At 43.7% G+C, this 15,867-nt stretch overlaps 1 protein-coding gene across 8 annotated transcripts in view; it reads right to left on the reverse strand.

The window, feature by feature from the left end:
• The window catches only part of epha7 (eph receptor A7), a 407,810-nt gene extending 392,154 nt beyond the window's left edge, over positions 1-15,656 (reverse strand). For 6 of the 8 annotated variants that reach the window (XM_072499509.1, XM_072499504.1, XM_072499507.1 and 3 more), the window contains exons 1-3: positions 15,428-15,656; positions 12,441-12,505; positions 4,588-5,257 (exon numbers count right to left, since the gene is read on the reverse strand). In XM_072499509.1, coding sequence (XP_072355610.1) covers positions 4,588-5,257; positions 12,441-12,505; positions 15,428-15,524 — 832 coding nt within the window. In that variant the 5' untranslated portion in view covers positions 15,525-15,656. The remainder of the gene's footprint in view (positions 1-4,587; positions 5,258-12,440; positions 12,506-15,427) is intronic. The other 2 variants (XM_072499510.1, XM_072499508.1) reach the window with 1 other exon arrangement.
• Between the last annotated feature and the right edge of the window lie 211 nt (positions 15,657-15,867).

Consider the following 15,867-nt stretch of genomic DNA (forward strand, 5'->3'; position numbering starts at 1 on the left):
CATCTCTCAGAATGATCCCAAAGCCCTTGAAACATAATTAGTTTTAAATACTGTGACCACTGATATGCAGGCAAATGCTGCAACCATTTTAGACACCAGTGTCGACTTCAAATGAGCTGATTGGCCAGTTAATCTGATTTTAGTGATATTAACAAAGAAAAGAACATTTTTCTGGAATCACAGAGAATCCCATATTCTTCCTCAAAATGATGCTCGCAATCTTAAACAACTATCCATGTCATTATTTGTTATTTAAAGTAACATCAGTAACGCAGATTATGGGCGAGATTCTCCGACCCCCTGCCGGGTCGGAGAATCGCCGGGGGCTGCTGTGAATCCCGCCCCCGCCGGTTGCCGAATTCTCCGGCACCGGATATTCAGCGGGGGCGGGAATCGCACCGCGCCGGTTGGCGGGCCCCCCCGCGATTCTCCGGCCCGGATGGGCCGAAGACCCGCCACTAAAATGCCTGTCCCGCCGGTGTAGATTAAACCACCTACCTTACCGGCGGGACAAGGCGGCGCGGGCTGGCTCCGGGGTTCTGGGGGGGGGGCGCGGGGCGATTTGGCCCCGGGGGGTGCCCCCACGGTGGCCTGGCCCGCGATCGGGGCCCACCGATCCGTGGGCGGGCCTGTGCCGTGGGGGCACTCTTTCCCTTCCGCCTTCGCCACGGTCTCCACCATGGCGGAGGCGGAAGAGACTCTCTCCACTGCGCATGCTCGGGAATGCCGTCAGCGGCCGCTGGCCCCTTAAGGTTGGGGCTCGGCCCCCAAAGATGCGGAGCATTCCACACCTTTGGGGCGGCGCGATGCCCGACTGATTTGCGCCATTTTGGGCACCAGTCGGCGGACATCGCACCGATACCGGAGAATTTCGCCCCATGTTTTCATTATCTCACTGCTGTTTGCTGTGCCGAATTGGCTGCTCTTTAACAGGCCATTTCAGCCTGCTCAGAAAAAGAGTAAGATTTATTGAAAAAATTAGATTTTTTTTACAATCAGCATGCTGCTGAATCTCCTGGCCCATTGCTCGCTTGCTGTCACCAATCTCCTCACTAGCCCATGCCACCCAAACCCCACAATACTCCAGACTCCCACTAACATAATAAAGATTGGTGAAATCCATTAGTCTATTGAAACACCTGAGCCCATAGGAAACATTGCTTGATTGACAGCTCTGACTCTCAAATCTCTGCTGTTAATTGCACAATGGGATTTTACACAAAGGTAATAGATTTCAAATACTTGCACATTCAGCATTCAGCTGTTAAAACTTTAAAGGTTCTGGATGATTGACACTTTTATTGCCCTGGAGTAAAATAACATTAGTTTTAAATGGTGAAGAGTTATGAATGAATGACTGTTTTATTTGAAGGTTTTTTTGAATACATCCCATTGTCAGTCTAGGGTTCAATGGTTCGAAAGCATGTATAATGGGTCAATAGGTCTGGAAGTGCTACAGTGCGGCACAGGGGGCATGAGGGCTATTAGAGGTAGTTGAAACAGCATACATTGGCCTGGGGGTTTGAGGGGCAATATGGTTGTTTTGGGGCATGAGAAGGACTACTTGAGCTTCGCTTTTAAAACGTACGCTCATGCAGCATATTGTTCACAACACCCCTGAGATGCCGTGAACCTTGGTTCATTGAAAACCTGACATAACTCCAAGAAAATTGCGAAGGATTAGTACATCCCTATAATGGAGTCAGCCATGTCAGGAGTTCAGGGTGCGGGTGTTTGACATAGAGCAGCCTTAAAGGTACTCCCAAAACTTAGACAGCCTGGAAATGGGGCCAGGAATCGCAGAACCAGTTCTCAGCTGCAATTTTTAACGGGCTTCCGAGTCATCCCCACTCAGTGAAAACCCAGCCCTAAGTCTCTGGACTGGTGTGGGGCTTGAACCCAGATCTTTCCAACTCCCAGGCACGATTGGTGCCAACTGAGCCATGGTTGGCACTGTGAAGTCAACTGAGACCCAAGTGTGACAACAGTTCAGGCCTCCTAGCCATGCTTACACTGGAACAACAGATGCCCCATCCACTCAATGCTCATTCTGGACACAAGTTATAAATCTTTGCCCCTCCCCTGACCCTTGCAACACATACACCAATAACTTAAAATAATTCAAAATGAGTGGAATCTCACTGTAGGCAACTGAAGGACAAATAAGAAATTGGTTGGATTTCTGGCAGATGCCAATAGCTGCACCCTTTAGACTCAACACCTTATTTCTTCCTGTAGTACAGTGAGTACATTTCTAAGAATTGTGTACATTGAATACACAAAGTTTGAAGCCTTTTTTTAGTGAGGTCCATGGGAATCCAGAAATCTATACAGACCACAAAATTTGCCCAAAAGTTCAATGAAAATGCATAAATTCTCTGAGTAGAGAGGCACCAACATACTGAATCACCCTCACATGGAAACACTGCTACAGCACATAATTCTTAAACGAAGGGATAACGGTTTGAGAAATATTTGTTCCTCTGTCCTGATTATACATTCCTTACTATTAAAGCTAACAGTTTTTTTTCCTCAAGGAGCATGTAACAATTTGCAGTAAATATAGATGGTGATTATTTTCATTTTATCAATACTTATTGTCTACATTGTGTTAAAATCCTTGGAAATGTCTTGTTCTTTCTAAGCAACATTAAATCTGCTGTGGCTCAAAATGACATTTTGGTACGAGCTAAGTAAGCTTATCTTTGAAAAGAGTTAGTGTTCCATTCAACCGTGATCTGCATTGAAGATTATTTTGTAGTTTTCAGTGCGAAGTCGACATCAGAAAGCCGATACTTTTGTGCAGACACATAGCATTGCCCTGTACTCTTCTCCTTTAGTTTCTGCTGTAGGATGAGCAGGGACCAGGGTGCAGCATGTGCAAGTAATCCCGTCATTCCTGTCTATGAACATTTAATTCATAGAATCACAGAATGCTTATAGCACAGAAGGAGGCCATTCAGCATGTCATGTCTGTGCTGGCTCTCTAAAGGAAAAATTTACCATATGCCGCACCTCTGCTTTCTTCCCGTAACCCTGCACATTCTTCCCTCCAGGAAATAACTCAATTCCCTCCTGAATACTTTGATTGAACCTGCCTCCATTGCACTCTCAGGCAGTACATTCTAGGTTCTAACCACTCGCTGTGTGAAAACGTTTTTTCTCATGTTGCCATTGCTTAGCCAGTCACCTTAAATCTGTGCCCTGTTGTTCTTGATCCTTCTATCAATGGGAATAATTTTTCTCTATCTAAACTGTCCAGCCCCCTCATGATTTTAAATACTTCTAGCAGTCTAATTAATACCACTCTGGTATACAGCATAATTCTGCCACAGCCTTTAGTTCTGTGCTAGATATTGGAAAATTATCTGATCGGCTGTTGGAAGTAGAAACATTTAGTGAGAAGCTTGGGACAGGTGGATTATTATTATGGGGATTTTTACCAAGTTGAAGAGTTAAACCTGGAATTCGTGTTTCTTGATTTTTTAAAAGTACTTTTACTTTTTATATCGTCTTTCTCAACTTTCTATCTGCACACTGATTATAATATTGCCCTGCCTCTTAGAATTTAGGGATTGGCAGGGTCATATAATTCCCTACAAACTGGCGTAAATGGAAGGAGGTAGCACAATCCAAAAATGGTTGATAAGGATCGAATGCTTTCAGAATTAACCATCACATTGTTCTCCTCTTCCTGATCGAGCACCATAATGCCATAGGATGCTTCATTGATTGCCACAGCCAGTAATTAATAAATGCCATTTCATTAACGCAGATGGATGTAGGTGATATCCAGATCTAGAACTAGCATTCACAAAGAACTGCTTGTAATAAATCAAGCATTCCAACAATTTGAGTGTTGTTTACGAATTATGTCCAACAACCTAAAGTTTAAGATTGATTCTTAGAACATTCCTTTGTTTCATCTTCATTGAAACATAGACAATCAGAGCAGGAGTAGGGCATTCAGCCCATCAAGCCTGCTCTACTATTATGGTTGATCCTCTATCTCAATGTCATTCTCCCACTCTCTCCCCATTCCCCTTGACGCCTTTTGTGATTTGGCTTCCACACCCTTCTATGGTCAAGAATTCCACAGGTTCAAACACTGAGTGAAGAAATGTCTCTTCATCTTAAGCCTAAATGGCCCACCACATATCCTGAGACAGCGACCCCTTGTTCTCGACTCCCTCCAGCCAAAGGAAACATCCTTCCAGAATACAGTCTGTCCAGCCCTGTTCGAATTTTATACATTTCAATGAGGTGTCCTCACATTCTTTTAAGCTCCATGAATTCAAGTCAACCCAACCTCTCCTCGTACCACAATCCTGCCATCTCAGGAATCAGTCTGGTGAACCTTCGCTGCACTCCCTCAATGGCAAGTATACCCTTTCTTTGGTAAGGAAACCAAAACTGCACACATTACTCCCAATCTCACCAAGGGCCTGTACAGCTACAGTAAGATATCTATGTTCATCCTTCAGTTTTTGGAATAATTGATTTCTGGATATGGGGCTTCAGGACTTATTTATAAACTGTTTTGATAAATTATAGGTGTACCGTTTCCATGCAAAATGGAGCACTTACCCTCGCATTCATCCCCTTTCTGCTGAAATCCTGCTTTGCAGATGCACTTTCCAATGGGCACCAACCACTCACCCTCTGCACTGCAGTGCATCTTAGGAGGGTTTTCGGTTTCCTCTTCTGCATCACTGACACATGTTCCCCGCACCTCCACCAGGGACGAAAACTCAGATCCTGTTACTGTGTCCGGGAAAACGGCCAAATTTTCCACAATAGACCAACACTTCTTATAGTAAACACGGACGGAGACAAGGGCAATGCAGGCGCCCACATCCTGGAAAGCCAAGTAGAATCCCTTTTTCGACAAAGGCCCGATTTCTCTCACCTCTGTGTTAAGCTTCATTACACGCTCCCCAAGGTCCCCTTGAGTAAAACTTTCATCAGCTGCAATAGTATCTATTTTGAGGTACTGACTCTCTTTAATGTCCCAGCCAGCATCTGAGTCACTTTCAAAGTAATACAGGTTAAATGTCTCCTTGCATGTCCCCAAGACTCCTGGAATGCTATTACAATCCCTCAGGGTAAACTTCACCTCCACAAATATCCTCTGAGCATTGCCTCTTGCAATCCAGTTAGTCCGCAGCCAGTTGTTCTGATTAGGTTCCATTACTCTGCACACCTGGTATGTGCGGATAGGAATATAGTTCTCATCTACTCCGCTGATTTCTTCCCACTGAAAGATAACAGTACAAGATGTTACATATCAATAAACAGAAACAAAAAGTCCCAAACAATTCCGTTTTTGGTAGATTTTCAGTAACTTAATTGCAGTGTTAATGTAAGCTTACTTGTGACAATGAAGATTATATTATATTGTTAAAATATGCATTTTGAAAAATTAAAAACAAACAACATTTACACAAGGTCTCTTGAAAAGGATCAGAATCAAGTGGAGCTATTGTAATGTGGAATGCTATAAATTATTTCCTGTCCTTGACAAAGAAGCCAGTGTTTTAGATTGGGCAGGTTACACATAGAAACATAGAAAATAGAAGCAGGAGGGGGCCATTTGGCCCTTCGATCCTGCTCCCCCATTCATTATGATCATGTCTGATCATCAAGTTCAATACCCTGATTCCGCCTTCCCCCCATATCCCTTGAGCCTCAAGAGCTGTATCTAATTCCATCTTGTAATTACACAACGTTTTGGCCTCAGCTACTGGCAGTGAATTCCACAGATTCATCGCTCTCTGGGTGAAGAAATTTCTCCTCACCTCAGGCCTAAATAATTTACCCCTTATTCTCAAACTATGACCCCTAGATCTGGACTCCCCACAATAAGGAACATTCTTTCTGAATCTACCCTGTCTAATCTTGTCAGAATTTTGTAAGTTTCTATGAGATCCTGTCTCACTCTTCTAAACTCAGAATTGGAGTATTGGAGATGCAACGTTTACCATCCATGTGCTGTGAATTGTTCCTGAAGTGGGGTCATCACACAAAAGCTTCCCGGAGAAAGCCACACATTCCAAGCTACCCAACAACATCTATAACTTCCAACAAAAGATACAATTTCACCCAATGTCACCTAATACTCTATCTACTAGGTAGTACTATCATCAAGCTATTTTTACACTCTCTCGATGGGATAGTACTGTGCATTTAAAGAAACATCTGGATAAATCTATCTTGCAGCAATTTCCCAACAACCTGATACCAAAACCAAAATACTGCTGATGCTGGAAATGTGAAGAAAATGTGGAAGTTATCAGCAGGTCAGGCAGCATCTGAACAAAAAAGCAGAGTTTACGTTTCAAGTGGCGCTGACCTTGACTGGGGTCAGTAACTAACTGGCCCGCTCAAAACATTGATTAAAAATTTGGCCTGAGCTCAGCCAGGAGAATTTGCTCATACTAATTTGAAGTGATGGAAGATCCTTCAGAGCCCACTTGCTTTGGTGGCAAATTCTCAATCTGATATTGAGCATAGAACACTCTTCACCGCGAGTGCACATTTTAAATTATGGCCCTAAAATTCCTGAATCCTGAACATTTATTCAAGGTTTTTTGGGCACCACATTAAGAATGATATCCAGAACATAAAAGCAAATTACTGTTGATGCTGGAACCTGAAACCAAACAGAAAATACTGGGCAATCTCAGCAGGTCTGACAGCATCTGTGGAGAGAAAAGGGAGCTGACGTTTCGAGTCTGGATGACTCTTTGAACTGATTTCCAGTCTGGCATATCAAGTGGCTCTCACTCCCCTTAAGCAAGCACATTCTATTCCATTCCCATCAAACAAGGACAGTCACTTGCTGCTCAACGTTGCAGTAACCTAATACCGAGACGAGATTATCAGATCTATCCATGAGTTTATTTTGGAATATTAATTCTTTGGAAGTGTAGTGCTGTGCAAATTATACAAGCATTTCTGTCAAAAGGCTAGGTGAATTTAGCAAGCAGTAGCTGTTCTATGAATACCAAAGGGGACATAAACTGGATCTCCAGTCTATGCTATTAGCTGATCATCAATTTGGCAATGTCTAAGGTGCTCCAGTTGACCCCAGTAGCTCAAGGTTATGGTAAGGCTCATCATACTGGGTCTACCTAAAGTTCTATACCAGAAATACATGTGTTGAGCTCAAACAACAAAAGGGTTGAGTTTGAATGTCATGTGCCATGCAGTTGGCGCACTTAACAACAATTACTATGAAGCTGGCCACTTCAACAAATTACTAAAACCAGTGTAGATGGAACTTTATTCTAAAAAGAGATTGGCGAACACAAAAGTCACCAGTACGTGTGTGCTGGATGCCTAACAGGGTGCACAAGGGTGCACTGTACCTGGCAGAGAATGGGAACATGCAATTTTCCTTTCTGGTCGTTTGCCTGGTAAGGTTACACTGTTGGCTTGGCCTTTCACTAAAAAATTCGAAGAAGGTATTCAAGCACAACTGCAAGTGCAAAAGAGACTGGAGATGGGGAAGCTCAAAACCTGGAAATCATTTGGTGTCTGTTTGGTTCTTTGATTTTGAGCTTCCCCCTGAGGCAGCATAGAACCTCTGGGCCACAGCAATATCAGGGCAGGCCCTGGCACTACCTTTCAGCAACTGTGTTCTCCAGATGGCGTGATGCAGAAAGTGAGGTAGGATATGAGCAAGGCCTCACTCATCTTAAAAAATGATAGATTTGCACTTGTGCCTGGTCCACTGATATCCATGCCCAAGGCACATATGGAGCAGAGCAGTAGAGACAGGAAGCTGACATTACAGAGCTAAGCCCTTTCTCTTTCCTCATTTCATTACAGAGCACCTATTCCCAGATGCTGCAAACGGAATATTTCACCTTGATATTTTCAGAAGGGAGATAAAAGGCAGGCAACCAAAAAAATTGGCAAGAAAAAAGGCAGGAAACAAAATGGGTCATCTGAAAGATATTCCATGGTCTTAAAAACAAAACTATCATCTCTTTACCTCAGGAAGTAGAATACGGGATAAATTATCTTTTCTTTGTTATTTTACAATATATTAATGTGGTCTTAACCTTGGCTAGATTAATCCATCAAGTATAACATGCTCAAGGTTCATTAGCTCCGCTCTAACTACAGCCTAAAAAAGCTTCATAATTATTTTTTCCAGGCAAATGTTAGAAACAAAGAGGCTGAATTGCACTTTATTTTTAAACCATGTCCTGAACATTCATTTGTTTAGATATTTCCTGATTGAGTTCAATTTTGATGAGCATTTGGTTTTCATGTTTAGAGCTTTTCATTAGCTTCCATCAGTCACACAGATAGAAGAGTGGTGCACTTTCGAACACTGAGCCCTGCTAGAAAAAATATATCTCACAAAATGAGATGGTATGGACCACTTGTTCTCAAAGTTCAACATATGTAGCTCATGGCTATACTGAGAGATAAGTTAATTTAACAATTAGTGCCGATTTATTTTATCCTGTTCCTGTCCTAAATTTCTATTAACTATCCCTGCCCTGCAATACAGAGATTATATCATTTTATTCGCACAGGGCCTGTTTAATGTCAGTCCTAATGCTTGGATCTTATGCCTCCATTTGTTTTCAGAGTAAGTGTACAATACAAGTGCCAATTGAAAAAAAGTTATAAATGTAAAGACAATCTGTAGAATCGCCTGCACAATGGATTAATTATCAATTACCAGGTTCATGAATCCAGAATTGGCCAGCTGATGATCTGTTTTTTTAAAATCGAAGTGTCTGACAGCTGATGCAGTTGTTAAATTAAAATGTATGCAACATTATTAGAAAAAATACTTGTGGGAAATAATTATGGAAACCTAAATAGATTACAAAGTAATTTCCTATATATAATATTAATCATGGCCGATTAATAGTCTAGGGAAGTGGGAGCTTCAGATTTTAAGGATAATTTTCATTCATATAATGAAAACCCAAGATAGCCAATGGACAAAAGATCCACCTGGACAATGTATTGTTTTTGTATTGATGGAGTCACAACATGTTATTGCTCAATAAGCTTTAGGTGTATTTTTACATGTGACATCATAGATGGAACACTTCATAGAATCTCTACAGTGCAGAAAGAGGTAATTCAGCCCATCGAGTCTGCACCAGCCCTTGCTCAGAGAGAGTCCCCTACCTAGGACCAAATCTCCGTAACCCCACCTATTTTTTGGCAATATTAGCATGGCCAATTCACCTAACCTGCACATCTTTGGACTAGGAGGAAACCCACGCAGACACAGGGATAAAGTGCAAACTCCACACAATCACCGAGATCGGAATCGAACCTGGGTTCCTGGTGCTGCGAGGCAGCAGTGCTAAGCACTGTGCCACCACGCCACCCATTACACAAGTTAATTTTCTCAAATTGCCATAAATATCTGCAGTCTATTAGTCATGCAGACTTAATTCATATTTTATCTTTACTGGGCTTCCACTGGATACCTGCTTGATGACTTCATTTCTCCACAGTAAAGTAAGGTCTTATTTAGTATTGCTTTTACTATTATATCGTAAGTATTTGAATGACAAGTAGGCTCAAATTAAAGGAAAGCAGGCAAGGGGAGAACAATGACAGTACCAAGTAATACCTGTTGGTAGTGAACAAAGTATCTGTATTATGGGCTGTCATGTGAACCAGAGCAAGCAGAGAGGAATGTTCCGACTAAAACACAATCTAAAGAGACAAGCTCAGACAACAAAGCCACTCAATACAACCACCTTTTGCCAAAGTGGAGTCCCTTTTATCAGGTTGCCACAAAGATAAACTGAAACCTTTTTGAAGAGCTAAGTAACAATCCTTTCTAAATCCCATTTATGAAAAGCCCCCTGTAATGGTGCAGGCAACTTCTGGAATGTCGGAAGAATTGGCATTAATTTACCTCAGACAAACACTCTGTTACTGAAGTTCTTCTGCAGATTCCATATCACAAGGTTTGTAAGGCTCTCAAAAAGAGACGCTGCTGGATACCTGACTGCAGGGTACACAAGCCAAGTGAAAGCTCAGCCTTCATTATTATGTTGTAGTGTCAGGTGAATTAACTGCTTATATGTTGTGTACAGTTGCTCTGACTTCTCATAAATAGTCATCAATTTTATATCCCATCCACGTAGAGAGCATCAGAAGCTTGAAACATGATTGTTGTGAGGGAATGTGCTGGAAATGGAAATGCTAAAAGACTTGGGAATAACAGAGAACATTTATTTATGCACGGTGCATTCAGTTCGAAGATTGTCTTTTCATCTCTGCAACATGGATTTAAATATAACCCAGTCTGGTGGGATAAAATGTCCTCTTTTTGTGTTATAAGCATTTCATATAGCATGAGCTTGGGTGAATTCGAACACAGTTTTAAGGGGCGTGGGCACATGGCATAAAAATATGTCCTGTTCAGGAAATTGCCTGAGAGAAATTATAAAGGTGGCTAGTGTGGGAAGTGAGAAAATTCCCACTGATGAACAGGTTGAGGCATATTGCTTGGCAGAGTTGTTCTATCTATTATTTACCTGAGTTTGGACTGATTGCTGCTGACATTGGACAAAAAAATGAAAAATACTCTGCTCCTAGTGTTAAAATGTCTTGTGTTAATGAGAACAGAAGTCACATTCATCAAAGGGAATTGTAAGATAATTATGCAGGTTTGATCCAACTGATTATAATGAAACAGCTACACTCTTTGTATTATATACTTTTTGTTGTTGTTGAGACATTAAACAAATTGTGCTGCATTACAAAACACACCGCTGCTGCCAAATTCACAGCATTTCCAATGTGTTACATTTTTTGTCAGTTTGCTGTATTAGCAGTGAAGCATCACATATGTATCTGGATTTACTAAATATCAATATTAAACTTAAAATTTGAACTAAATTTAAACTTTCTCAGACAGTGAATAATTTTCAAACACACCACACATTGAAAGGCAGAACTCAGTTTCTAGAGAAATACTTCAATATTAGTGGTTTATATGTCTTAATTTAATCAAAAGAAAATTATTTTAGTTTGCTTGAGACATTTTACCTCAGGAATTTATGTTTTGTGACTGACATGACCTTGCTGTAAACGTGCCCAACCTCTGGCCCCAATAAGGTGAGATATGCAATACTGCATTGTGCAAAGAGACTTTCAACGTGGTGTAAAGTTTTTTTAAATGCAAAGGGAAATAAAACATATGACTACCATCAAATGTTCTCAATTTCTTTCCTATATCCAGATCAATACATTAAAAAATAATGTCACATGAGATTTTGTATATACAGGAATGCAGTATAGTTGTTAAATGACTTTGCATCAACAGAACCAAAACATAATTGGAGCAGAGTATAATTCAAATTGGCAATAACTGTTCCTTCATTATCCAATCCAGCATTTATATGGTAATTTACAAAATGCTTTCCATTTCGGGTTCAATCCAATTTCAAAATTACCCTGTAAATACCACTATTTTTTAAAGAGAGTAGGGCAAGTTCTGGCCTACTTGTGATCTAGAACTGGTTATGGGTAGATTTGAGAAATGAAATTCTCCCAGACCTATCCTCAGGGAAACAGGATGTAATCTAATCAAAGTGAAAAACTAAGACAAAGTCTAAACAACCTGCAATCATCGTCCCCTATACCGCACATCACTGGTAACTGCAATGCCTATTTGTCTTTTAGCGTAGGGAATATATTCTAAAGATTTCAACTTGTTTGAGTGCATCTACACATTTTCTCGTGTTATGCATGTAGCCAGTTGGTCAATAAACATATTTGTAACTTTTTTAGTCCTTTTTTTTTTAAGATCTACTTTATGTGGAATCGGTAAAAGTTTCCCAGAATCAAGACAAAATAGCACTTGGATAAAAGCTTTGACAAAGAGTCATTGGACTCGAAACGTTAGCTCTTTTACCTTCCGACAGATGCTGCCAGACCTGCTGAGATTTTCCAGCATTTTCTCTTTCGTTTCAAAATAGCACATTCCTTTTTGTCACATTGAGTAGTTCGAAACAGAAATCAACAAGATCACACTGGAGATAAGAGCGGTGTTAGCGCCGTGTGTGTATCGGAAATCAATTGATTGTCATTTATTAAATTTCCATTTGTCCCAGATACAGGCGCTTCGACTAACTGCGGCTGGAATTGTGATTTACGACTGACGGCTGTAAGTTACATACAATACCATCCTCGTTTAGATTAGTTCTAAGGACTTCAAAACAGTCGATCTTCTCACTAATCGAGGCGGCGGGGGGGGGGGGGGGGGGCTGCTGCTGCCGACACAAAACCACCCTAATGAACTGCACCTCCTTGAGAATTCAGCGCTAACGGCAAGGGACACACACAAGCCGCCCACCAGCTTCAGGTTAGAGGCTCCGTGCCACTGGCAAATAAATGTGTGTCAATTGAAAAGGATTTATTTTAGAAACGGTGAGGCTTACCCCATCGGGAGGAAACGAGACCCACTCCAGCTCTGTCTGTTGTGCTTTGGAATCCAGCAAAATAACTGCCAGGGAGAGAGAAAAGATCACAGGAAAAGTGTGAAACTGCAGTCGCCCAACTCACACCAACACAAAACCGGGTTTATTTCGGATCTAGATGTGCTCCGTCTGACATGCACCCTTACATGAACAATATTCACCCAAGCCCCGTACGGCTGTCGCCAGCCACGACAAGTTATCTTTGTTGATCACACAAATAGGCATTTAAAACGATTATTTTAAAAGGTGGTGTTTAATTTCAAATTGACCCTGTAAAATCTGCATTCTATGCGTGTGTTTGAATGGGGGGGGGGGGGGAGGGGGTGCTGTTGTTTTTTGCATCTCCGAAACCACTACCTCTGGTTTCCCCGTTCAGCCTGTCGTTAATAACATTTGAAAGACAGACGCCTATAATCACTCCAGTCAACTGAAGATGTAAATTCGCGCGCGTTGTGTTCCCGAAACAGCCAAGTGGCCAATATTACGGTGCCTCGCTGTCCGGATCCCTCCCCCAGAGAAGGCAGAAATTCATCATCACCGGCGCTGCAGCCAGTGTGTGCGTGCGTCTGGCCATCCGAACGGATTCACAGGAAAAGAGCCACTGGTTTCCACCGAGACCGCTTGCTCCCGGAACTTTCCTCCTCTCATTGACGAGAAATCACTGGCAGTTCTGCTGAGAAAGCGGGCTTTTGCGGGGGGGAGGGGGGGGGGGACGCTTAAGTTTATTCCTTTCGGATCGAAAGGCAATCCGATTCTGGCGTCAAAGGCAGCAGTTGTCGGAGCGGCGGCGTCCGTCCCGGGCACTCTCTACCCCCACCAGTCAAATAAATTTCACACGCAGCGCGGCGCTAGGCATTTTAAATCACCTCAGAACTAACTTTTTTTTTTCAAAAAACGACTTATTTCAAGGTCACTTTTCATGTGTGATCAACATCGGAAAACGAAACGTGTTGGCGGTGTTGGAGGGAGGTGGATTTCCACCGACAGCGTCGGACTGAGGCGATTTTCCTCACACCGCTCAGCCCTCTACCTCACACGGACGTCTGTTTCTGTTTTACAAATTCACACTCCATGTAAATTGCTGTTGGTCCTTCCGAGATAATTTGGTCTCTCGAACGAACGAAGTTATTATTTATTGACTTGAGATTTACGTGTCGCCTGCCTCTTTCTGCCTGATGAAGGGTGCAGGGGGTGACAAGGGTCGGCTTCCAGTGGATGGAAGTGACACGAAGTTAATTTAGTTCGGAAAATTAATGTGAAGTTAACGAGTTTCTCACTGGGACAGGATTGGGGAGAAGTTGTGTGGCGGGGCGGGAGAGGTGGAAGGGAGCGTTTGGAGAGGCTGTTCGCCGAGCTGTCTGCTCAGTTGCAGCGGGCCGGCCGAGGGCCGTGCGTCTTGTTCCAGGTGTAATGGGGAGGCAGCTCAGGGAGAAGCTGCAGCCCGCCTCCAAGCGACAGGTAACCGGCACAGTCCCGCCAGCCCAGCCGCAAACAACATCCCCGCCAACAAACGAACGCATCCTATCAACGGTCGGAAATCGGACTTATTTTACTCCAGGCTGCACTTTGTTTAAATCCCGGTTTTACTTTACTTGTCAGTGCGCGGTCGGCCACATCTTTCCTGGATCGTCAAGATTTAAGGTGGATGATAACTTTGGCAGAGAGAAAAACAAAGCCCCTTTCCGTGGGCCAGCAAATCAATCCGTGCGGGGTGAGCCGGCCGACGTGAGATGGTTGCCCGACAATTGGGCATTTCACACAAACACGTTGGGGTTTCGGGAGTTCGTGATAATGTTGTACCTGTGCCAGGGGAGCGCCGTGGCAAGTTGGCTGGATCTGCCCCAGGGCGTGCTCGGGTCCTGCCCTGGTCCTCGGCTGCCCAGCACCAACTTTTTACACAAGTTTGTCGTGTGTTTTGACCTCATCCTCCCGGGCTGTGCCTTACTGCCAAGCTGCGACACTCCTGCCGCGCTGGCGATGGGAGGGTGTGGGGGGATGTGGAAGGAGCAGTGTTGGAATGAATGGGGCAAGTGTAACCGAGCTTTGTCGCGATGTTTGTAAACTGCACTCTCTCTCCCTCAGCGGCCCGCAAACTCAACGATGTCAAAACGAACTGGTGTGCCCCCCATCATTTCGTGGAGCACATTCGGATGTTGCTTTGAGTGACAGGGTTGCGTTAGGAAAGTGCCGCCGTTCCTGACCATTGCAGTGCGGAGGCGGTGAACTCCAGGCCGTCAGAGAAAGTTTTTTTCTTTAAAAGTGCAGCTCACAGCACGGAGCTGTTTAGTGAAGAGGTGGAAGTCCGCTTTACCCAACTGCCCTCAGCTTTCTCACCCACCCCCCAGTTAGGTGCCGGCATTAACACGAAGACCTTGCACAGTGGCCGTGTCTTTGCACGGTTTGCAGTGCTTTCTGTCGTCCAGGGATGTCAGTGAGAAGCTCCACAAACTGGTCACTTGCGACCGTGCACTGCAGCCTGGGAGCCATCCTGATTATCCTTCGGGTACAGCTTCACACTCACTCTAATCGGCCGCCAACACATTAAACATGAATGAATAACAATAGAGTGAGGCCCGGGTGTCCAAACATGGTGACCCAACCAATCACTTTGCTCGTAAAACGGACCTCTGTCAAAATCCTCTACCAAAATCAAGTGACACCCAATCTGTAAGTAGGGTCTAAACATGTAGAGTGTCTGTAATGTTTGAAACGTGCCTCATTCAAAATGCCCAACGACATTCTGTCCCCGTTACTCTGGAAGCCCGGTAGATGCTCTGGTTGATTTTATTGCTAAAGGGACAGAACCGGGAGTTTGGAGGGAGCCCGGCGGCGGGAGCTTTCCACTTGCTCCGTCCCATCCCAAAGTAGCGAGTCGGTCATGCAAGCAATATCTTCAGAAAGGGGGGGGGGGGCGTTTAAGTCTTTAATTTCTCTCTCCAGTTTCTTACCTTCTCTTGCAGCCTGCGTCAGATGGGTGAGGATGGTGCTGAGCAAAGAAATGCAGCCGCAGATAATCCAGAGAGTGCGGTTGAGCTTGGAGCTCATGATGCTGACACCGGTGGTGGCTTGTATTTTGAGGAGCTGTGCTTGTGTTGTTGTTGCCGCTGCTGCTACAAAGTCGCCGTACCTCCACGCTTTAGGTCCCAGGCTCTGCTAACAAGCTTCACTTCCACAGACTCAAATAGCAGGCAGTGCAGAGTGGGGGCGGAGAGGCGCCACGTCAATCACCGGCCCTGGGGCTGAGTGACAGCAACAGCAGCCACACAGGAACCCCAGTGTGTGACAGAACTGGCCCGAAAGGAGGGACCAAGCCACCAATCCGAGTGTGACAAGGGAGGGGCTTGTTCTCTCCAATCGGGCGAACCCGATATAAAGTAACATGCGTGGT

This window comes from Scyliorhinus torazame, chromosome 4, assembly GCF_047496885.1.
Source record: "Scyliorhinus torazame isolate Kashiwa2021f chromosome 4, sScyTor2.1, whole genome shotgun sequence".
In the NCBI taxonomy this organism is placed as follows: domain Eukaryota; kingdom Metazoa; phylum Chordata; class Chondrichthyes; order Carcharhiniformes; family Scyliorhinidae; genus Scyliorhinus; species Scyliorhinus torazame.